The sequence below is a fragment of the Scyliorhinus canicula genome, chromosome 18 (genome assembly GCF_902713615.1).
Source record: "Scyliorhinus canicula chromosome 18, sScyCan1.1, whole genome shotgun sequence".
In the NCBI taxonomy this organism is placed as follows: domain Eukaryota; kingdom Metazoa; phylum Chordata; class Chondrichthyes; order Carcharhiniformes; family Scyliorhinidae; genus Scyliorhinus; species Scyliorhinus canicula.
In genome coordinates, this window is record NC_052163.1 from 113,391,136 (window position 1) to 113,415,761 (window position 24,626).

The 24,626-nt window shown below is 50.1% G+C and overlaps 1 protein-coding gene across 1 annotated transcript in view; it reads right to left on the reverse strand.

Moving 5' to 3' along the window:
* LOC119953731 (plasmalemma vesicle-associated protein-like) overlaps positions 1-10,768 on the reverse strand; it is a 32,863-nt gene extending 22,095 nt beyond the window's left edge. The window contains exons 1-2 of the mRNA XM_038778295.1: positions 10,253-10,768; positions 6,780-6,831 (exon numbers count right to left, since the gene is read on the reverse strand). Of these exons, the coding sequence (XP_038634223.1) occupies positions 6,780-6,831; positions 10,253-10,615 (415 nt within the window). The 5' untranslated portion in view covers positions 10,616-10,768. The remainder of the gene's footprint in view (positions 1-6,779; positions 6,832-10,252) is intronic.
* Positions 10,769-24,626: the final 13,858 nt, after the last annotated feature.

Below are 24,626 nucleotides of genomic sequence, written 5' to 3' on the forward strand. Positions count from 1 at the left end.
CCCCTCTGCACGCAGCTGCCCCTACCCCAACCCCTTCCCCTCACCACCCCTACCCCCTTCACCACCCCTACCCCCCTCCAACGCCGCACCCCCCCCCACTAACGCCGCACCCCCCCCCCCACTAACGGAGGAAGGAAGGGGGGGGAGGAGGAAGGAAGGGGGGGAGGAGGAAGGAGGGGGGGAGGAAGGAAGGGGGGAGGAGGAAGGAAGGGGGGGAGGAGGAAGGAAGGGGGGGAGGAGGAAGGAGGGGGGAGGAAGGAAGGGGGGAGGAGGAAGGAAGTGGGGAGGAGGAAGGAAGGGGGGGAGGAGGAAGGAAGGGGGGGAGGAGGAGAGAGGGGGGGGGTGTGGGTACCGGCCTTCAGAGGGAGGGGGGGGTGTGGGTACCGGCCTTCAGAGGGAGGGGGACGGGGTGTGGGTACCGGCGTTGAGGGGGGGGACCCGGCGTTGAGAGGGGGGGACCCGGCGTTGAGAGGGGGGGGACCCGGCGTTGAGAGGGGGGGACCCGGCGTTGAGAGGGGGGGGACCCGGCGTTGAGAGGGGGGGACCCGGCGTTGAGAGGGGGGGGGTTGCGGCGATGAGGGGGGGTTGCGGCGTTGAGGGTGGGGGGTTGCGGCGATGAGGGGGGGTTGCGGCGTTGAGGGTGGGGGGTTGCGGCGTTGCGAGAGATGGGGGGGGGCGGCGTTAGAGGGGGGTAGGGGTGGTGGGGAGGGGGGTAGGGGTGGTGGGGAGGGGGGTAGGGGTGGTGGGGAGGGGGGTAGGGGCGTTGGAGGGAGGTGGGGTGGTGAGGGGGGGTGGTTGGGGTAGGGGGCAGCGGCATACAGAGGGGGGGGCGACGGTGTGTTGGCCCCGGGCATCCGTCGCCCCCCCTCTCTGCACGCCGCTTCCCCCAAACCCCCCCCATGCCGCAACCCCCCCCCAATGCCGCAACCCCCCCCCGATGCCGCAACCCCCCCCCGATGCCGCTACCCACCCCCGATGCCGCAACTCCCCCTGATGCCGCAACCCCCCCCGATGCCGCAACTCCCCCTGATGCCGCAACCCCCCCCGATGCCGCAACTCCCCCTGATGCCGCAACCCCCCCCATGCCGCAACCCACCCCCGATGCCGCAACTCCCCCCCGATGCCGCAACCCCCCCCGATGCCGCAAGCCCCCCCCCATGCCGCAACCCCCCCCCCCCGATGCCGCAACCCCCCCCGACACTGAACGTCGTCAACCATCATCAATGGTTGACGCCGTTTTAAAGCTACTGTGATTTTCGCTGACGTGACCCGTGGCCACGTCGGCGGGACTTCAGCCCATCCAGGCCGGAGATTTGTGGAAACAAAAATATAATGAAATCCCGCCGGCGCTAGCTGTTTTCAGAGGCTGCCGGCGGGATTTGCACAGCGCCGGTTTTTGGCCGGTCAGAGAATTAAAAACCCTGCGGGAGCGGGATTAACGCCGCTGCCGGCCGATTCTCCGACTCTGCGTGGGGTCGGAGAATTTCGCCCCAGAGGTGGGGCGAAAAGAAAGGAGCACTTGGAGCAAGAGAATCTTGGTGTGACACAGGTCAAGATGGCGGAGGGTAAAGGGCCAGACCTCCCTGCATAGTGGTCAATGGAGCAGCTGGTGGACTTCTTAAACAAGAAGTTCAGCCGGCAGAGCCCAGGAAGCCCAGGAGGACCTAGCCAAGATAGTGGAACCATTAAAAGTGGGAATTGACCATGTGGAACAGAGGCTGGAGTCCAAGGACCAAGCTATTCAGAAAGTGGAGGAGGCGATGGGGGAGCACGAGGAGCAGCCTGTCTCATTGGCAGCTGAGGTAGGTGTTATGTGGGAGACTCGGAAGCGGTTAAAGAAGGTGGAAGACATGGAGAATCGCTCCCGGAGACAGAATTTAAGAATCGTGGGGTTGCCTGAAGGCATCAAGAGAGTGGATGCTGGTTCATTTGTAGCCAAGGTGCTGGAGAAGTTGATGAGGTCGGGGCCTTTGACCGGATGCTGGAGGTTGACCGAGCACATAGGGCACAATTGAAATGAAATGAAAATCGCTTATTGTCACGAGTAGGCTTCAAATGAAGTTACTGTGAAAAGCCCCTAGTCGCCACATTCCGGCGCCTGTTCAGGGAGGCTGTTACGGGAATCAAACCGTGCTGCTGGCTTGCCTTGGTTTGCTTTAAAAGCCAGCGATTAGTCCTGTGAGCTAAACAGCCCGTAATGAGGAGGCCGCAGGTGAACAGGCCGCCGAGGGCGATGGTGGTGCGTCTCCACCGATTCCTGGAGCACAGTTGGCCGGGGAGGGAGGGGGGGTGGGGGGCAGGTGGTTAGCGCAGAAGAGGGGATGGGGCTGTTATTTTGCTTAGGGGAAGGTGAAGGGGGGGGGGGGGGGGGCTGTTGATAAAGGTGTGGCTGCTGTGGTGCAGTAAGAAAAGAAGTGATGACAGTGGGCATCCAGGGTGGGCCTTGAGGGTCGCGTGACATAGGGTGGGGGCAAGCCCAGAAAGAGGTTGATTGGCAGGGTAGGGAGGAGGGGTTCATGGAGCGTATGGGATTGGTGGACCCATGGAGGTTTGGGAGGCCGAGGGCGAAGGAGTTCTTGTACTTCTCCCATGTGCACAGAGTGTACTCTCAGGTTGATTTTTTTCGTGGTGGGCAAGACACTGTTGGGGGGGAGTCATTGACTCGGGGTACTCGCCGATTGTGGCTTCAGACAATGTGGCCCACTGGGTGGACGTGAGTGGACTGGATGTGGGGGCATGGTCCCCCCCTACATTATCGCAGGCGTCCATATCCCTAATACTGAAGAAGGATAAAGATCCAGAGCAGTGTGGGTCCTACTGTCCAATATCGCGATTAAATTATTAAATGTGGACTCAAAAGTGGCTGACAAAGATCCTGGCTTTGCGTATCGAGGACTGTGTGCCGGGGGTGATCGGGGAAGACCAGATAGGGGTTTGTAAAGGGGAGGCAATTGTCGCCGAATGTTAGGAAATTATTCAATGTGGTAATGATGTCCCAGGAGGGTCAGGAGGTAGAGGGGGCAATGGGCGCAGCAAAGGCTTTTGATCGGGCAGAGTGGGAGTAGTTGTGGGAAGTGTTAGGACAGTTTGTGATCAGGCAGGGGTTTGTAGACTGGGTCCGCTTGTTGTACAAGGTGCCAGTAGCGAGCATGCGGACGAACCGGGTGAGCTCGGTATACTTCCGGCAACATCATGGGACAAGGCAGGGTTGTCCACTCTCCCGGTTGCTTTTGCCTTGGCAATAGAGGCACTGACAATGGAGTTTAGAGCATCGAGGAGTTGGAGAGGGATTTAGTGGTTAGCACTGTTTCTTCACAGCGCCAGAGTCCCTGGTTCGATACCCGGCTTGGGCCACTGTCTGCGGGGAGTCTGCAGGTTCTCCCCATGTCTGCGTGGGTTTCCTCCGGTTGCTCCGGTTTCCTCTCACAAGTCTGGAAAGATGTGCTTGTTAGGTGAATTAGACATTCTGTGTGCCCCAACAGGCGCCAGAATGTGGCGACTAGGGGCTTTTCACAGTAACCTCATTGCAGTATTAATGTAAGCCTACTTGCCACAATAATAAAGATTATTATTAATATCCTTTTGGATGAGGAAAATGCAAGTTCCATGCAGGCGAAGTGATCCACCTAGGGTACTGAGTCGATAGAAAAGGCCTACACTGCATGGAGGATAAAGTGAAAGCCATCAAAGAGGCACTGACCATACAAAAATATAACTGGATTAAAATCTTTCCTGGGCCTCACAAAATACTAGGGAAATTTATCCAAACTTTGTTTTCCAATTAAGGGGCAATTTAGCGTGGCCAATCCACCTACCCTGTACATCTTTGGGTTGTGTGGGTGAGACCCACGCAGATACGGGAAGAATGTGCAAACTCCACATGGACAGTGGGTATTTACTGTTAAAAATACAGAAATGGTTGTGGCAGGCACTGCAGGATGAAGGTTAAGCAGCAGTTACTATTGTCAAACATCCTAGCTCATTATGACCCCAAGAGAGAACTGGTATTAACATGTAATGCCTCTCCATATGGTATTGGGGAAGCCCTTTCCCATCGATAGGACGATGGCACAGAGAGACCTGTAGCGTATGCATCCAGAACTTTGGCGGATACAGAAAGGTGCTGTTCTCAGATCGAAAAGGAAGGATTGGCTGTTATTTTTGGGTTGAAGAAATTCCACACATTTGTCTATAGCTGACATTTCAAAATCGGAACAGACCATAAACTACTGCTGGGATAAAGTGATTCCCACCATCGCCTGGGCTCAGAGCTAGCGTTGGACATTATTGTTAGTGTCCTACCAATATCCTCTCCAGCACCGTTCAGGAACACGTTACCCATGTGGATGCCCTAAGTCGCCTCCTGCTGCCCACAAGCTTGGCCCCTCTGATGGCATTGGAAGAAGTCACCATGCCTTGAACTTCTTCAATACCTTATGAGTGTCCACAAAGCAGATTCAAGCAAGGACCTAGAAGGACCCACACTGGCAAAATTGCACCATGTGGTCCTCAGTGGCAGGATCCAAGGACACCGCACGAATGACATGACGGCCTTCCTCACTAAACAACAAGTGCTGAGAGTAGAAGATGACTTTTCAATCTCTACTTTGGTAAGTAAAGCGTATGGGACTGGCTGTGCCCTGAAATATTTGGTTAGGGGGTCGGGGTCCACACCAATCTTTGCCCTTGCTCCTTTCTTTACTCTACCAAGGACTTCTTCAGGGTTTTTGCCAATAACCTCGTACAATCCACTGGCTCCTAGCTTAAAAGTTTGTAGCGAGTCCAGATGGATTCTTTGGAGCCAGTCTCTGTCCAAGAGGCTGGGTCCTGGTCCTCGTACTCCAAGTAGTAGGAGTCGGGCGGTCTGCTGTCCATAGGTAACCGGGGTCATAATAGTCCTCATACTCTTCAAAGGTTCCCCTGTATATGTGGTCAACCTGGCGCTGATGTCTCGCAGGCCTAGGGGAAAGAAATGCCCATCTGGAGAAGGCGGAAGGTCAGTTCCCCGATGATGGGGACGGCAGATTCCGTGCCCACCTCCATTTCTAGGGAATGATTGTTGACCAAGACTGTTATCTTTATCGGGGCAACCTTAGGGGTGCTGATGCTGTTTAGTTGCATCTTTTTGTCCTCCATGGGCTGATGGACTTGCAAGGCAAGGGCCGGAGATGGCTTTAGCTTGCACCATCCCTTGGAGTTCTTGGGTTCCTCTCTCAGTATTCTCCAAGGATAGTGATAATTTTATAACCCTTTTGACATCTGGGTCTAGCCAGGAATTCTGTCAGGGGCTCCCCAGCCATGTTGAATTGGTAAAGCTGGAGGATTACGGGCAGCTTTGGGTTCTGATGGTTCTTTACTGGATCCACAAGCTTGTCAGTGTCAGGGGCTGCAGGATCAGTTAAACTGTTAATAATGCTCAATGTCAGGGCCCGCACGCTGTCAAAAGGATTATTTTATGTCTGTCATCCCCTTATATGCCAAGCCACGGAAGAAGTAGCGCATGTGTTTGGCATACTGGGGTCAATCATCCACGCCCGCGACATAAGGCTTGAGCTTCCCAAACAAGGGCATTTCCGGGTTTTTCCTTTTGCTTTGCTTCTTTTCTTTAAATTTAGAGTACACAATTCCTTTTTTCCAATTAAGGGGCAATTTAGCATGGCCAATCAACCTATCCTGCACATCTTTGGGTTGTGGGAGTGAGACCCACGCAAACACGGGGAGAATGTGCAAACTCCACACGGACAGTGACCCGGGCCAGGATCGAACCTGGGTCCTCAGCGCCGTGAGGCAGCAATGCTAACCACTGCACCACCGTGCCGCCTTGCTTTGTTTCTTACCAGAGTTGTCATCGATGAGTTTCGAAAAGGCTGTTCAGAGTCCTGCACTTGATCCTCGTCGCCAATGTAGTAATTCCAGCAGGTGCAGAGTGAAAGTCCAAACTGGTTTACTTCAAATGAAAATAAAACCACTATCCACGACACACAACAACCGTCCCAGCCCAGGACTACCGGGAACTGCCGGTCTGGGTCTGGGGGCTAGATTTAAACATCCCACTAATGAACCCCAGCTGCAGGGGGGCCTACACCCGCTCACCACGGCAACCCGTACCCCGCGAAGCCCGTGGGGATATCAATCAGTGATCGCCCGTGGTCCTCGTGAAGGTTGATGTGTTAGGCGGGTTGATTCGATGTTGACTGTAACTGGATGCAGGGAGGCTGGAACAAACGTCTGACACCGGAGATGATCCAATACAGTTTTATTTAAACTATGAATGGCTGTACATGTTCAGCTGTGGGTTGACACTCTACTAATCCTACTGACGACCTCTTACTGGCTCGACCAGACCTACTAGCTACCACATGGCAATAATGTCCACTGACTTGTGCACTCTGACTGTCTCAGTGTCTGGGTCCCGAAAAAGAGCGGGCGTCTTAATGCCCTGTGGGCTTTATAGTGGTGGTGTCTTGTCTGGTGATTGGTTGTTCTGTGTTGTGCGTTCATTGGTTATCCTGTGTGTCAATCACTGCCTGTCTGCATCTCATTATATACACGAGTGGATATTATGACAAAGGTTATCACATCACCCAACAAAATAATGATCGATCTCAGTTTTGAACTTTTCAACTCCCTCCCGGCTGCTCCAGGTTTATTGGGGAAGAGAGTTCCAGATCTCTATTCCCCTTGGTGTGAAGAAGTACTTTCCGACATCGAACCCGAACGGCCTGACTCTTAGTCAGAACGAAGTGCGTTCCGCCTTCTAGTGCAGTTCAGTGACTTACCTGAGGTGTCGTGAGGAAGACCGCTGAGGATGATGGTGGTGTTTAAAACATTCTGTTGGTGGAATAAAAGCGGCGTTATTATTGCTCACATTACCTCTATCATTTCAACCTCAATTAAGCCACCCCTTAATTTGAAAGGAGAAGAAGCCAACTCATCCTGAGCTCCCCCCCCCCACTCCTCCACCCCCCAACATTGGGGGCATTGCAGGTCAAAGCCCCATATAGCTGTGACAAAGAGGCAGAAGGTCAGGTGGCTGTGGTTAGAAGATGCCAAGACTGGTCTTGAAGTGCCCTTGGATTGTGAGGGAAAAGAAAGGCCGAGGGAGGAGAGGGATTGAGGTCCTGGGATAGGACAACTGAATAGCAGGATCAACACTGAGTACAACAACAGATTTCATTTATATATCACCTTTAGCTTGCAAGGCACCTCACAGCTGTGTTATCAAACTAAATTTGCCACATAGGGAGATATTAAGGCAGGAGACCAAAAACTTGGTCAAAGAGGCAGGTTTAAGGATGTCTGAAAGGAGGAGGAGAGGGGTGGGGAGGCTAAGAAGTTTCCGGAGGGAATTCCAGAGGTTAGGGCCCAGGAAGCTGAAAGGACAGAGATGTATAAGAGGCCAGAATTGTTGAGTACAGAAAACTCAAGAGGGTCGTCGAAATGACCGAGATATGGGGGGGGGGGGGGGGAAGCTGGAAGATTTTTAATATGGGCTGACTCCATTGACCCACTCATACTCTTGTCTTCCTGAATGTGAAAGTTAATCTCGTCAGAGGCTGACATCAGATGTCAGCGCTTTTTAATCAAATCCCCCCCACCGAGTCCCAAACTTTGAAATTCCCTCCCTAAAAATCTCCACGGATCAAATCACTCATCCTGTTAAGAAACTCCATAAAAAACTGACACCTTTGGTCATCTGCCCTGTTAAACATTTATGTGATTTAGTGTCAAATGCTGTTTAATAACACTTCTGTGAAGCATTTTGTGATGTTTTACCACATTAAAAAGTGCTGTATGAATTGAAGTTGTTGTTGTATGTCTCGGTATCCTTAGGGTTAAACGCACTAACTTTTACATAGTAACTTCAAAATGTCCCAAAACACTTTACAGCACACCAAATACTTTTTTTTAAAGCATATAGTAGTAGATTATTGACTAACATCAGACCTTCGTGAAATAAAGAGACATTTAGTGAAATGGGCGTGGGTTAACAATAAAACAAATAAGCGGCGCAGTGGTTAGCACTGCTGCCTCATGGCGTCGAGGACCCGGAGTTGGGATCGATCCCGGGTCGCTGTCCGTGTGGAGTCTGCACATTCTCCCCCTGTCTGTGTGGGTCTCACCCCCACAACCCAAAAAGATGTGCAGGGTAGGTGGATTGGCCATGCTAAATTGCCCCTTAATTGGAAAATAAAAGAATTAATTGGGTACTTCAAATTTATTTTTAAAGAAACGACAAAACAAAGTGCAGAGAATAGTTATTAAAGGTAGTTACTCAGACTAACAAATGATGAGAAGAGGTTATCCACAGTAATCGAGGCTAGATTTATATTAATGATTTGGACTCAGTAAGTAATGGTACAATTTCAATATTTGCAGGTTGACATAATTTTTTTAAAAAAAATTAGAATACCCAATTCCTTTTCTAATTAAGGGGCAATTTAGCATGCACATCTTTGGGTTGTGGGGGTGAGACCCACACAGACACAGGGAGACATAAAATTGTTAACGTTGAGGAAGCATGAAGCAAAATACAGGAAGACAAGAATAAACTTGCAGAATGGGTGTATAAATAGCAATTGAATTGCTATAGGAGTAAACGTGGGGTGATTCATCTTGTTCAGAAGAACAAGGAGGCTCCATACTCTCTGGGAAAGAAGAGTTTGAACGAGGTAGATGGATCTAGAGGTAACTATACTAAAATCACAAAAAGGAGGCACGCAGATTAATAACGCCACTACTAAACAAAGCACTGGAGTTCATTTCTCACGAGAGAAAATTGCAAAGCAGCAAGGGTTGTATCAAACCTTGGCTAGACCTCATCTGGAGTACTGTGAACAGTTCTGGTCTTCACACTACTAAAAATGATATAGAGGCAGAGGGAAGGTGCGATAAAGATTTACAAGGATGACACCAGAAGGGAGAAGACTTTCTCAGAAAGGCTGAACACTTTCTCTAGTAAAGAGAAGCAAAAAGGTGGCCTGATTGAGGTCTTTAAGATCATAAAAGTGGAAGTCATAAACTAGGGGCAATAAGTAGCTCATAAGTAGTCAGCAACAATTCCAATGAAACATTCAAAAAACAATTGTTTACTCAGAGATTTGTGAGAATGTGGAACCCGTTACCGCAGTGAAATTTGAGACAGTTAAAATAGCTACATTTCAGAGAAAGCTGAAGAATCATGTGACAGACATATAGTCTGGTCAAGTTATCCATAGAATAACATTGAGTTTAGTGGACAGGAACAGGCCATTCGGCCAAGCAGTCAATGCCAGTGTGTTCTCACTCTAACCCTCCACAGCGGAACATCTTTCTCCCTCCTACTTATCTAGACCCAACTAAAATCTTCATGACATCCTGTGGTAGCGAGTTCCACATTCTCACCACTCTTGAAGTTTCTCTATTTAGTTTCTTGCTGGTAAGACCAGCTTGGATAAGAACATGTGCCGTGTATTCACTAGAATGCACTATATGGACCAGATTTGCTGTACTGAAGTGTGTGCAAAACTGGAACTCACAAACAGCAATGTATTAAGTGGCTACATCATCTGTTGTAGCTCAGGGATAAGTATTGGCCAGGACGCCAGGGCGGGCTCCATCACTTTGCTTCGGTAGAGTGCCGTGGACTTGGTTTAAGGTTTTGTCTGAACATAGAACATACAGTGCAGAAGGAGGCCATTCAGCCCATCGAGTCTGCACCGACCCACTTAAGCCCTCACTTCTACCCTATCCCGGTAACCCAATAACCCCTCCTAAACGTTTTGGACACTAAGGGCAATTTATCACGGCAAATCCACCTAACCTGCTCGTTTTGGACTGGAAAGACAACACAACGACAGTACAGCACTCTGCGTCGTGAGTGTCTGTCTGGATTACACACTCAAGTTTCTGGAGTGGGACTCGAACCCACAACCACTCCAGGGCTGAGAGTGCCACCCACTGACTGGGACCCAAAAGGCTGTGTTTCATGCCACAAACCATGGAGAACATCACACAGTTGGGAATTGTTAAAGAGAAAGACTCGGCAGCAGGGTGGCGCAGTGGGTTAGCCCTGCAGCTTCACGGCGCCGAGGTCCCAGGTTCGATCCCGGCCCTGGGTCACTGTCCGTGTGGAGTTTGCACATTCTCCCCGTGTCTGGCGTGGGTTTCGCCCCCACAACCCAAAGATGTGCAGGGTAGGTGGGTTGGACACGCCCCTTAATTGGAAAAAATGAATTAGGTACTCCAAATTTAAAAAAAGAGAAAGACTTGCCTTTTGGGAAATGCAGATATTCAACCTTTTGCTGATGGTCATCAGTTTGATTGTCAGGTTCCCAGTCCTGTACCGGTAGCTCCTCAGCTCCATATTCTGGCTGAATGTGATGGCACGTAGCTTGTTGATTTCACCAATGAACTCAACCGATTGGTTCTGAGTGCTCTCCAGGTGATTCTGCTGGCTGCTTTGATTGTTTCCGTAGATCATGAAGAGAACAAGCCCCATGATTATCAGCAACTGGATAATGCTGGTGGACAGCAGAAAGTACCTGACATAAGAAGCACAACTATTGGATTTTGCCTGCTCATAGTCTCTGCTGTCATAGCCAAGTTTCTTCATTGGATAGCTGTTGTGGTCCATCACTGGACTCCTTCAACTGTGGAGCTTCTGGGTGAGATCTTCAGCAGCATTGAAGTGCAGGAAGGGTGGGACCAACTAATGACGGTCGACTCCGCAGCTGGAAGGACGTGACCTGCACAGAGCCGGCACATGAATCATCCGGCATGAAGCATAAACACTCTCCGTCCGTTTGTTTTATCTGCCTCTCAAGTTCTTTCCTGAAAAGCCTTGTGTTCAAGCAGCCAGGTTTCAACAAACCTCCACATCCAGTACTGCACAGGAAAAGAGTCATTCACAATCTCCATTGGGAGTTTGGTTTGGCTCCTGGGTGTGTAGCCTTGTCCCCTGACACTGAGAGAAATGGTGAAGGATCCTGAAGCATGTAACAAAGCACCAGTAATAGCAGATTGTTGTCAGTGAGTGTATATCAGGTTGTTACAGAGAGGGGTTTGGGGTATATCAGTGTTACAGTGAAGGGTGTGGGGTATATCAGGTTGTTACAGTGAGGAGTGTGGGGTATATCAGAGTGTTACAGTGAAGGGTGTGGGGTATATCAGAGTGTTACAGTGAAGGGTGTGGGGTATATCAGAGTGTTACAGTGAGGGGTGAGGGGTATATCAGAGTGTTACAATGAAGGGTGTGGGGTTTATCAGAGTGTTACAGTGAGGGGTGTGGGGTATATCTGAGTTACAGTGTAGGGTGTAGTTACATTTGAGTTTTTAAAAATGTATTTTATTCAGGCGCTTGCATTAACAAACAACAAACAGAACAAATGAAAGCAGAATTGAAATTACAGAAGTAAATAACCAACACCCACTTCCTCCCCCTTCCCCTCTGCTGACAACCTCAATCCTCCTTCATCCGGCCCTCTACTCCCTCAATCCATCATCTTCTTGTAGACCTTGGACACCTTCCCCTCCCCTACCCTCTCCCTCGACAACATTGCAGCCCCAAAGGGTGGCAAGGCAGGAAATGATATCAGCACTCTCCTCACCAAAACCCAGACCTGTAAGTAGCTGAAATCATTCCCCCTGGGCAGCTAATATTCTTCCTCCGAGTCTTCTAATTCCGCAAAGCTTCCCACTACAAACAGGTCCCTGAATCGCTCAATCCCTGCCCGCCGCCACCCCCGAAACCTCGAATCTAGCCCACCCCCGGTGCAAACCGAGGATTATCACAGATTGGTGCCCCCACCGAGGCACCCTCCAGTCTCAAGTGCTGCCTCCAATGCCCCCATACATTTTAAATTCCCTCTTCTTTAAGTTATCAAATGTGACTCACTTATGTGACTCACTTAGTTAAAACCCTGTATTTTGCATCACCATTGATTCTGGTGTTAATGGACTATTAATTTTGAAATGAATGAATCAGAGCAGCCAAATCATGGGCATTGTGCATGGTGGCTTAAACTGATGAATGCCACAGTTCTCAGTGGTTGGGTTTGTTGTAGAGGTTACATTTGTGAGTTAGTAAAGTGCACTTGGCTCAACAAGATGTTGCCGTTGAATTTTTTTTGCTTTGGGCGTCACGGTGGCACAGTGGTTAGCACTGTTGCTTTGTAGCTCCGGAGTCCCGGGTTCGGTACCGGCTTGGGTCGCTGTCTGTGTGGAGTCTGCGCATTTTTCCTGTGTCTGCGTGGGTTTCCTCCGGGTGCTCTGGTTTCCTCCCACGGTCCAAGGATGTGCAGGTTAGGTGGATTGGCCATGCTAAATTGCCCCTTAGTGTCCAAAAAGGTTAGATCAGGTTACTGGGTTTGGGTGAAGGTGTGGCCTTAAGTAGTGTGCTCTTTACAAGGGCCGGTGCAGACTTGATGGGCAGAATGGCCTCCTGCACTGTTGATTCTATGATAATGATTTTCTATAATACCCTCAAGGTCGACACCACTACCGTGTTCACAGAGAGCCTGGCCGGTGAGAACGGAAGAGGCGCTGTTAGCAATGCCCTCAAGCTCGTTCCCCTCCAAGATGCCACCTCCATCTTACCCCATACTGACCCTTCTCACCGACCCCAATATCTAGAGACACCCGCCAGTTCGTAGTAGGACGTACAAGAGGATAGTCACACTTGGAGTAATTCCAGTAGAATTCACTGAATTCATTTAATAGTTATTGTCTGAATAATTATCTCTTAGTTATCTATTCACGTGTTTGTGAACAAATCATCTTTCTAGTTAAATGACTGGATGTTCTGTGTACCTCATTGCAATGACCATCTCACAACAGGACGGACTTCCCCCCTCACCCAGGTCCCCCCCAAAACGTTTTGTAAACCTCCACTGGGAACCTGTCCGTGTTCAGGCCCTTCCCTGTCTGCAGCGCCCCCATACTCTTCATCACTTCCCTCAACCCAATAGGGGCCCCAATCCTTGCACAAACTCCTCGTCCACCGTGGGAAACTCCAATCCACCCACGAACCACCGCATTCCTCCCGCTCCCCCCTCCCGGCCGGAGGCTCCGACTCATACAACCTCCTGTAAAATTCCTCAAACGCCTCAGTCACCCCCACCAGCTCCAGCACCGCCCTTCCCCTCCCGTCCCTCACTTTACCAATCTCCCTCTCCGCCTGTTTCTTAAGCTGGTGGACCAACATCCTGTTCTCTTTCTCCCCAAACGCGTATATTGACCCCCCACCCCCGGCCCTCCCCAACTGCCCGACCACCGTCCCCGTGGACACCAAACCAAACTTCATCTGGAGCCTCTGCCTCTCCCTCAACAACCCTGCCTCTGGGGCCTCCGAATACCTCCTGTCTACCCTCAGAATCTCTTCCACCAGCTTTGCCATCACTGCTCGTTCCACCTTCCCCCTATACGCCCAAATTGAAATAAACTCCTCCCCCCCGACTCATCGTCTTGAGTGCCTCCTACAGCGTGGTGGCTGTGACCTCCCCCGTGTCATTTAGCTCCACGCACCCGGAATGGCAGCCCTCACCCGCTCATAAACCTCTTCATCCACCAAAAGGTCAAACCGGGAGTACACCCTGTGCACATGGGAGAAATACAAAAATTCCTTTGCCCTCGAAGACGAGGGGAGGGGGGGGGGGGGGGGGGGGGGTGCTGGTGAAGAAACGGGTGGCGTTCGAGGTAGGGAACATTGTGACAGCAGCCGCATTGGTGGCCAAGATGGGGGTGATGCGGAAGACCCAAAAAAGGCTCAAGGTGCAAGATCTGGAGAACTGCTCCTGAAGACAAAATTTGAGGATGGTGAAGGTGCCCGAAGACATCGAAGGAGAGGAGGCTGGCACGTGTGTGGCCAAAATGCTGGAGACGCTAATTGGAAGGGGGCCATTGACCGGCTTCTGAAGGCCGACCAAGCGCACCGGGTGTTGATGAGGAGGCTGCAGGTGGGCGAGTCGCTAATGGCGATGGTGCTACCGTTGCACCTCTTCTTGGACAAAGAGAAGTTATGATGGTGGGCTGGGAGGGCCACCAGCCGGGGGAGGGCCCAAAGAATGATATGGTTGATTGGCAGGGTGGGGGGGGGGTGGTCGGGAGACCTCTCCAAACAGGTTGGTTACCTTGAAAACTCTCCTGTTCCAACAGCTCCCTTCTTCTCCACCCATGCCTAGTTTGTAGGTCCTACCACCAGCCACACCAGAGGAGTTACACCTTGACCCAGCACTCTGACACCTCGTTCCATCCACATTTCCACCCCTCATTCCGGAAAAGGGCCAAAAAAGTCCACCATGAGCCGGAGGTACCAAATGCACGACTGCTTATTCCATGGCCGCCACTGGAAGTCAGGGGTACATCAGAGTGTCACAGTGAGGGGTGTGGGATATATCAGTGTTACAGTGAGGGGTGTGGGGTACATCAGAGTGTGACAGTGAGGGGTGTGGGGTATATGAGAGTGTTACAGTGAGGGATGTAGGGCATATCAGAGTGTTACAGTGAGGGGTGTGGGGTACATCAGAGTGTCACAGTGAGGGGTGTGGGATATATCAGTGTTACAGTGAGGGGTGTGGGGTACATCAGAGTGTGACAGTGAGGGGTGTGGGGTATATGAGAGTGTTACAGTGAGGGATGTAGGGCATATCAGAGTGTTACAGTGAGGGGTGTGGGGTACATCAGAGTGTCACAGTGAGGGGTGTGGGGTATATCAGAGTGTTACAGTGAGGGGTGTGGGGTATATCAGAGTGTTACAGTGAGAGGCGTGGGTTATATCAGAGTGTTACAGTGAGGGGTGTGGGGTACATCAGAGTGTTACAGTGAGGGGTGTGGGGTACATCAGAGTGTCACAGTGAGGGGTGTGGGGTACATCAGAGTGTCACAGTGAGGGGTGTGGGGTACATCAGAGTGTTACAGTGAGGGGTGTGGGGTACATCAGAGTGTTACAGTAACGGGTGTGGGGTACATCAGGGTGTTACAGTGAGGGGTGTGGGGTACATCAGAGTGTCACAGTGAGGGGTGTGGGGTATATCAGAGTGTTACAGTGAGGGGTGTGGGATATATCAGAGTGTTACAGTGTGGGGTGTGGGGTACATCAGAGTGTTACAGTGAGGGGTGTGGGGTACATCAGAGTGTTACAGTAACGGGTGTGGGGTACATCAGGGTGTTACAGTGAGGGGTGTGGGGTACATCAGAGTGTCACAGTGAGGGGTGTGGGGTATATCAGAGTGAGACAGTGAGGGGTGTGGGGTATATCAGAGTGTTACAGTGTGGGCTGTGGGGTATATCAGAGTGTTACAGTGAGGGGTGTGGGGTATATCAGAGTGAGACAGTGAGGGGTGTGTGGTATATCAGAGAGTCACAGTGAGGGGTGTGGGGTATATCAGAGTGTTACAGTGAGGGGTGTGGGGTATATCAGAGTGAGACAGTGAGGGATGTGGGGTATATCAGAGAGTTACAGTGAGGGGTGTGGGGTATATCAGAGTGTTACAGTGAGGGGTGTGGGGTACATCAGAGTATTACAGTGAGGATGTAGGGCATATCAGAGTGTTACAGTGAGGGGTGTGGAGTATATCAGAGTGTCACAGTGAGGGGTGTGGGGTATATCAGAGTGTTACAGTGAGGGGTGTGGGGTATATCAGAGTGTTACAGTGAGGGGTGTGGGGTATATCAGAGTGTTACAGTGAGGGGTGTGGGATATATCAGTGACACAGTGAGGGGGTGTGGGGTATATCAGAGTGTTACAGTGAGGGGCGTGGGGTACATCAGAGTGTTAAAATGAGGGGTGTGGGGTATATCAGAGAGTTACAGTAAGGGGTGTGGGGTATGTCAGAGTGTCACAGTGACGGGTGTGGGGTATATCAGAGTGTTACAATGAGGGGTATGGGGTATATCAGAGTGTCACAGTGAGGGGTGTGGGGTATATCAGAGTGTTACAATGAGGGGTGTGGGGTATATCAGAGTGTTACAGTGAGGGGTGTGGGATATATCAGTGACACAGTGAGGGGGTGTGGGGTATATCAGAGTGTTACAGTGAGGGGCGTGGGGTATATCAGAGTGTTACAATGAGGGGTGTGGGGTATATCAGAGTGTCACAGTGAGGGGTGTGGGGTACATCAGAGTGTTAAAATGAGGGGTGTGGGGTATATCAGAGAGTTACAGTAAGGGGTGTGGGGTATGTCAGAGTGTCACAGTGACGGGTGTGGGGTATGTCAGAGTGTCACAGTGACGGTTGTGGGGTATATCAGAGTGTTACAGTGACGGGTGTGGGGTATATCAGAGTGTTACAGTGAGGGGTGTGGGGTATATCAGAGAGTTATAGTGAGGAGTGTGGGGTATATCAGAGTGTTACAGTGAGGGTGTTAGTTTATATCAGAGAGTCACAGTGAGGGGTGTGGGGTATATCAGAGTGTTACAGTGAGGGGTGTGGGGTATATTAGAGAGTTACAGTGAGGGGTGTGGGGTATATCAGAGTGTTACAGTGAGGGGTGAGTGGTATATCAGAGTGTTACAGTGAGGGGTGTGGGGTATATCAGAGTGTTTGTTAAGTAATGGGTTAAGAGACATTGCAATTAGTTGTCTCATTTATGTTACGTGTTCAATGATTGTCTCATTTATGTTAAGTGTTCAATGATTGACACTGACATGTAAAGGGGCTTTAGGTGGACTCTGGAGCTTGTGATGATCTGTAGAGTTCTGTGCAGAGTGAGTTTGAACCATTAACGGTGTGTTGGTGAAAAAGGAGCTGAACTCTTGCCTCTTCATACCACAGCATCTAACATATCTAACAATGGTAGTAGAGAATGGTTGCTGTGTCAATGTGATGGCTTGAAAGATACAATTTTTCCAGATCAAACCAAGGAGTGAAAAAAAAAGGGAAACATGGCTGAACCCAGGACAAAGATGGCTGGTTATGATTATCCTCCCCTATTTTCTGAAAGGGAATCATACGACCAATGGAGACGTGCAGTTATTATGTGGAGTAAGGTGACTGCTTTAGGAAAGAGAAAACAAGGTATGGCATTTGCTCTTTCTTTACCAGGTGGCAGTAAAATCCGAAACAAAGTGCTTTCCGAGCTGGAGTTGGAAGAGTTAAACTCAGAAGAAGGTCTGGCGACTTTATTACTTTATATGGACAAGATTTATAAGAAAGATGACTTGTTAAGTGCGTATGAAGTATGGTCGGATTTTGATAAGTTCCGGAAAATGGAGGATTTATCTATGGAAGACTATATAATGGAATTTGGCAGACTATATAAAAAGCTGCAGAAACACCGGCTGGAATTTCCACAGTCTGTGTTGGCCTTTAAATTACTTGACTGTGCTAGAGTGAGCAACATGGATAGGCTCCTGGTTTTGACAGGAGTTCAGTTTATGGATAACGATACCTTATTCGAACAGATGACAACAGCTTTAAAAAAAAATTTGGGGGAAACATTCGATTCCAATGGCTCTGATGACCCAAATAGGTCAGCCTGCTATAAGGCAGAATATGGAAGATACACTACTAACAGGATGGTGAAATTGTATGGCTACGAACAGGCCTCAAGACTATAAAAGAAGACCGAGACAAGGAAATTATGAAGACAGAAACCCAGTTAGAACCTACAATAGGAGGATGAACCCCAGAAATGCACAGGGCATGATAAATCGATGTTTTCGATGTGACTCTCAATACCATTATGCTTTCAACTGTCCAACTCGTTATGATAGAGTATTTGAAGCGACACATGACACGGAAAAATCAGAAGAGGAAATAGATAGTGACCAGAAAGAAGGCATTGTCCTATTAACAAGCTGTTTTACGTCAGTAATGAGGGTGTTGGTTGCAGAATCTTTTAACTGTGCTGTATTGGACAGTGGCTGCACATCTAATGTGTGTGGGATTGACTGGTTAAAATGTTATCTGGACTCATTGGATGCTGAAAATCGTAACAAGGTTAAAGAATTTAAAAGTTCCACAAGATTCAGGTTTGGGGATGATAATACTCTGAAGTCGCTGAAAAGAGTGGTGATCCCTTGCAATATTGCTGGACTGAATCATTTTATTAGCACGGATGTTGTATCAAGTGAGATACCTTTGCTTCTGAGCAGACCGTCGATGAAGAAAGCACACATGAAGCTGGATATGGAACAGGATAAGGCAACAGTTTTCGGAAAGATGGTGGACTTACAATTTACACAGTCGGGACATTATTGTATTCCATTATTGACAAATAATGTTTCAAGTAGAGTGGTTAAGGATGTATTAATGACAGTTGATAATGTGACTTTAGCTGGTAAAAAGTTATTGTAGTAAAACTGCATAGGCAATTTGCACATCCATCTCCTCGGAGGCTGAAAAATGTATTAAAGGATGCAGGGGTAAGGGATGATGACTATTCTAAGCTGATAGAACAGGTTACTGATCGCTGTGAAGTTTGCAGGACGTACAGAAGGACACCAGCACGACCGATAGTAACCATACCTTTAGCCAGGGATTTTAATGACATTGTGGCCATGGACCTTAAGATCTGGGATAAAGCAAATAATATATTTATTTAGCATTTTGTAGATTTAGCTACCAGATTTAGTCAATCAACAATTGCACGAAGTAAAGAAAAGAGAGTAATTTTGGACAAAATTGTGGAACAATGGATCGGGACAGGAATGCGTCCACCAGCAAAATTCTTTACGGACAATGGGGGAGAATTTGCTAATGATGAGTTTAGGGATATGTGTGAAAACATGAATATCAGAGTTATGAACACGGCTGCCGAAAGCCTGTTTAGTAATGGTGTCTGCGAAAGAAATCATGCTGTTATCGATGACATGCTTCGGAAAATTTTGGGAGATCGACCAAACTGCACGCTAAATTCAGCTTTAGCATGGGCGGTACATGCAAAGAATTCATTGCAGATGGTTGGGGGCTATAGTCCTTATCAATTAGTGTTTGGTAGAAATCCTAAAATTCCCTCCATTTTGGATGACCAGCCTCCAGCTTGGGAAGGAACTACAATTAGCTCAGGTTTTGCTGAACATTTAAACGTGTTACATAGCAGTATAAAAGCTTTTTTGGAAGCAGAAGTCTCTGAAAGAATTCGCAAAGCTTTAAGACATAATGTACGGCCATCAGATGCCGTTTTTCAACAAGGAGAAATGGTACACTATAAGAGAGACAATTCTAATGAATGGAAAGGCCCAGGGAAGATCATAGGCATAGATGGCAAAACATTTATTTTGCAACATGGTAATCAAACTGTTAGGGTACATTCATCAAGGATAATGGGTACCGATTACAAATTTTCAAATTTAGACAGAGCAGACAGACAAGACGAGGAACCAGAGTCATCTGGTACGCATGTGTTACAGAACTATGAGGACCAGTTAACTGATATAGACAGGATTTCTGTAGAGGAACACGACACTTCTGATAAATTATTGTCTCATTTATGTTAAGTGTTCAATGATTGACACTGATATGTAAAGGGGCTTCAGGTGGACTCTGGAGCTTGTGATGATCTGTAGAGTTCTGTGCAGAGTGAGTTTGAACCATTAAAGGTGTGTTGGTGAAAAGGAGCTGAACTCTTGCCTCTTCATACCACAGCATCTAACACATCTAACAGTGTTACAGTGAGGGGTGTGGGGTATATCAGAGTGTTACAGTGAGGGGTGTGGGGTATATCAGAGTGTCACAGTGATAGTATGGAGTATATAAGAGTGTTACAGTGAGGGATGTGGGGTATATCAGTGTTACAGTGAGGGATGTGGGGTATATCAGAGTATCACAGTGAGGGGTGTGGAGTACATCAGAGTCACAGTGTGCATTAGGTCAAGCCCATCTTTTCTGTCCTGAATTTACTTTCCTCAGCCGATGTTATTCCCTGTCGCTCCAACACCTACATACTCATCAATTGCCCTCACCACCCCACACACAAAATCCCAGATCTGCTAACAGCCCTACATCGAAACTCCAGACCGGCCAAAGGGACGGCCCCCATCCCAAGCACCAAATCTAGCTGATGCGGGGCATGATCTGAAATAACAATAGCCGAATATTCCGCCCCCGGCAACCGAGACCTCCCCGATAATAAAGAAATCAATGCGCGAATAAACCGTATGCACTGTGAGAAAGAGGGGAGCTCCTTGCCCACCAGGTGCAGAAGCCACCACGGATCCGCACCCCCCCCCCCCCCCCCAATCTCTCTCAGAAATGCCCCCCCCCCCCGCTTCCCCCCAGAACTGGACAAAGACTTTGGCTTGGAGCCGTCCACCTTCGAATCCACAACCATGATCCAATCACTCCCCCCCCCCCCCCCCGCCCCCACCAGGATCAACTGATGTCTGTCCATATTCAGGATAGTCGCCACCACCCTCTTCATAAACTTCATCCCAATTTGGAGCATATACATTAACCAAAGCTACTGATCTGCACTCCAATGCCCTCGAGACCATCACATATCTGCGCCCCCACCCCGATCTTCCACCACCTTCTGCATCTTAAATCGGACTCTTTTATTGATCAGGATTTCCACTCCTCCCCTGGGCCCTACTAAGTCCCGAAAGACGTGCTGCGAGGTGAATTGGACATTTTGAATTCTCTCTCCGTGTACCCCAACAGGCGCCAGAGTGTGGCGACTAGGGGATTTTCACAGTAACTTCATAGCAGTGTTAATGTGAGCCTACTTGTGACAATAAAGATTATTATTATAACAAAGCCCGAGTGGAATATAGCTGTCTTACCCAAGCCTGCTCCTTCACCCACAGGGGGGTCTTCAGGAACACATTCAGAGGCAGCACGGTAGCATTGTGGACAGCACAATCGCTTCACAGCTCCAGGGTCCCAGGTTCGATTCCGGCTTGGGTCACTGTCTGTGTGGAGTCTGCACATCCTCCCCGTGTGTGCGTGGGTTTCCTCCGGGTGCTACGGTTTCCTCCCACAGTCCAAAGATGTGCAGGTTAGGTGGATTGGCCATGATAAATTGCCCTTAGTGTCCAAAATTGCCCTTAGTGTTGGGTGGGGTTACTGGGTTATGGGGATAGGGTGGAGGTGTTAACCTTGGGTAGGGTGCTCTTTCCAGGAGCCGGTGCAGACTCGATGGGCTGAATGGCCTCCTTCTGCACTGTAAATTCTATGTAAACATCAGCCCTCAACTTCTTCAGATGAGCAATAATCCTCACCAGTTTTACCGGGCGTCCCAGCACCCGCACATTCCATGTCACTAACCAAGTCAGGGGTCTCGCTCCTCCCCTCCCCCTTGGACCAACCATCACCCTTATGGCTATGGGGAAATGCTGGAAAATCTCAGCAAGTCTGGCAGCATCTGTAGGGAGAGAAAAGAGCTAACGTTTCGAGTCCAATGACTTTGTCAAAACTAGCAGACAGAGAGAGTGGGAAATATTTATACTGCGGAGTAGGAATGAAAGATGAGTCATAGCCACAGAAACCCTGGGAAACTTGGTGCTAATGGCCCAGATACCAAGGGGGAAGAGTGCTAATGGCAGTCCCCAGAGAGGACAAAAGATGTGATAGGTCAAGCAGCAGGGAAACTAACATCAGAGGATGAACTGTAGATGTGGGGGGACGGGAAGGGTGAAGCAAAGAGGAGAAAGGTGCAGGAAAGGTGCAGGAAAGAAAGAAATGGTAAAAGACAGTTAAAATGAAATGAAAACAAATGGGTCGACGTGGGGCTGATCATCTGAAGTTGTTGAATTCGATGTTCAGGCCGGAAGGCTGTAGTGTGCCTAACCGGAAGATGAGATGCTGTTCCTCCAGTTTGCGTTGCGCTTCACTGGAACATTGCAGCAGGCCAAGAACAGACATGTGGGCATGGGAGCAGGGTCTTTTGTTAAAATGGCAAGCAACAGGAAGGTCAGGATCCTGAATGCGCACAGACCGAAGATGCTCAGCAAAGCGATCACCCAGTCTGTGTTTGGTCTCTCCGATATAGAGGAGACCACATTGGGAACAGCGAATGCAATAGACCAGATTGGAAAGAGGTGCAAGTGAAACGCTGCGTTACCTGGAATGAGTGCTTTGGGCCTGGAATGTTAAGCATGGAAGAGGTAAAGGGGCAGTCGCTACACCTTCTGCGATTGCATGGGAAGGTGCCATGAGTGATGGGAGAGGTACTGGGTATGGTGGAGGAGTGGACTAGATTGTCTCGGAGGGAACGGTCTCTGCGGAATGCTGACAGAGGGAGTGAAGGGAAGATGTGTTTGGTGGTGGCATCACGCTGGAGTTGGTGAAAATGGCGGAGGATTATGCTTTGCATACGGAGGCTGGTGAGATGAAACTTGAGAACGTCCAGGTCCAGCATTTTCCCTTTCGTTTCAGATTCCAGCATCCGCAGTAATGTGCTTTTACCCTTATGGCTATGCTCCCAATACCCCACCAGACACCGACCAGAAGCCCCCACCCACGCTGGCACCTCACCCCACCCATCAGATGGGACAACGAACACATCTCAGTCACCGTCAGCAACCTACCTCTCCCCCATTCCCTATCCCAAACCCCCCCCCCAAACTACGTCCTCTAGAAACTGCTCCTATCTCCACCGCCATCCCCATCCCCATCCCCCCCCCCCCCCCACCACCACTCACACCTCTTAGGTGCACCAAAAGCTGCACAAACAAGATCAGCAGGTCCCAGCCCCTCCTCCCCCTCGCTCCCGTTTACCAGCGACCTGCAGTTTGCTGGCCAAGTAGATCCGCCCCCCCGACCAGAGACTCCCTCACCTAATGACCAACATAAAGGAATCCTCCACACCCACGTTAATAGTCAAAAACCCATTCCCCCATCCCCAGTGGCTCCATTTCCATTCACCAGCCACTAAAACCACAGAAGACAAAGGAGGGAAACGACCCCATTCTCCGAACACTGCCAAAACTTTTCAATTAACAATTCATAATACCATGGGCAGGGTTCTCCAATAATCAGAGCGATGGCCGGGACCCGGCGGCAAAAACGGTGCGGATCACTCTGGCGACGGGCCCCCCCAAACGGCTCAGATTCTCCGGCCTGGAATGGGCTAGTAACAGCGTGACGCCATTCGTGACAGCGCCACCCGCTGCGGATGCGCGGCGTCATTGACGTCAGGCGGCATCATAGCACAAAAGGTGCTGCCTCCCCCCCCCCCCCCCCCCCCCCGGAAATCCGACAAGAATGCCGCCCACCACGCAGCCCCGAGATTCCAGGAGCGCAACATCGAGGCGCTCCTGGACGCAGTAGAGCAGAGGAGGGAGGCCCTGTACCCCGGACACGGCCGCAGGGTTCCCCACGCCTCAGCCGGTGTAACGAAAAGGGTTTCTTTTACTCCACAACAGGCTGGTATTGGGTGTCACAGATAACTGTGGGTGTGTCTCTCCTGCAGGTGTTGAAACCACGACCCGGAAGTGTCGCACTGGGACAGCTTCGCAAGAGAGAGGGGGGCAAGTCTCACTGTTTATACCTAACCAGTGAGGTTGTCCTTATGCCACACCAGTTACCTTTTTTTTTAAAATAATTTTTATTGAAATTTTTCGATACAAACATTTGCCCCTACTACATTTTAAATTATAACACAACAAATCCCCCCTGGAAAATCCTCCCCACGCCCTCCCCCGCGCGCACCCCCCCACCCCCCCCCCCCCCCCCCCCCCCGCGCTACCAGTCTAGCAACCAAACCGTTTTTCCCTTTCTACTGATGGCCTCGGGCAGTCATTGCCCGCGACCCCCCGCTGACGTGCTCCCTCCGCTGCTATCCCCCCCCCTCCCTTCCCCCCCCCCCCCCCTTTCTCCCCGGGTTGCTGCTGTTTCGGCCTCCAGTTCCTATCTCTGATCCAGAAAGTCAAGGAAGGGCTGCCACCGCCGGAAGAACCCCTGTACCGACCCTCTCAGGGCGAATTTGATTCTTTCCAATTGGATGAAGCTTGCCATGTCGTTTAACCAGGTGTTAACACTTGGTGGCCTTGTGTCCCTCCACTGAATCAAGATCCTTCTCCGAGCTACCAAGGACGCAAAGGCCAATATTCCGGCCTCCCCTGCCTCCTGTACTCCTGGCTCCACCCCAACCCCAAAAATCGCTAGCCCCCACCCTGGTTTGACCCTGGTTCCCACCACTCTCGATATCGTCCCCGCCACCCCCTCCCAGAACTCTTCCAGTGCTGGGCACATCCAGAACATATGTACATGGTTCGCAGGGCTTCCCGAACACCTAACACACCTGTCCTCACCCCCGAAGAACCGACTCATCCTAGTCCCCGTCATATGGGCTCTGTGCAGCACCTTAAATTGGATGAGGCCCAACCTTGCGCACGACGACGACGAATTGACCCTCTCTAAGGCATCCGCCCATGTCCCATCTTCTATCTGCTCTCCCAGCTCCGCTTCCCACTTGTCTTTCAGCTCCTCTATCGATACCTCCTCCACCTCCTGCATTATTTTGTAGATGTCCGAGACCTTCCCTTCTCCGACCCAGACCCCTGACAGCACCCTATCACTCACCCCTCTATCGGGAAGCAAGGGAAATCCTTCCACCTGTCGTCTGGCAAATGCCTTCACCTGCAGGTATCTAAACGTGTTCCCCGGGGGGAGCTCAAATTTCTCCTCCAGCTCTCCCAGGCTCGCAAACCTCCCCTCTATGAACATGTCCCTCAGTTGCCTGATGCCCGCCCTGTACCAGCTCTGG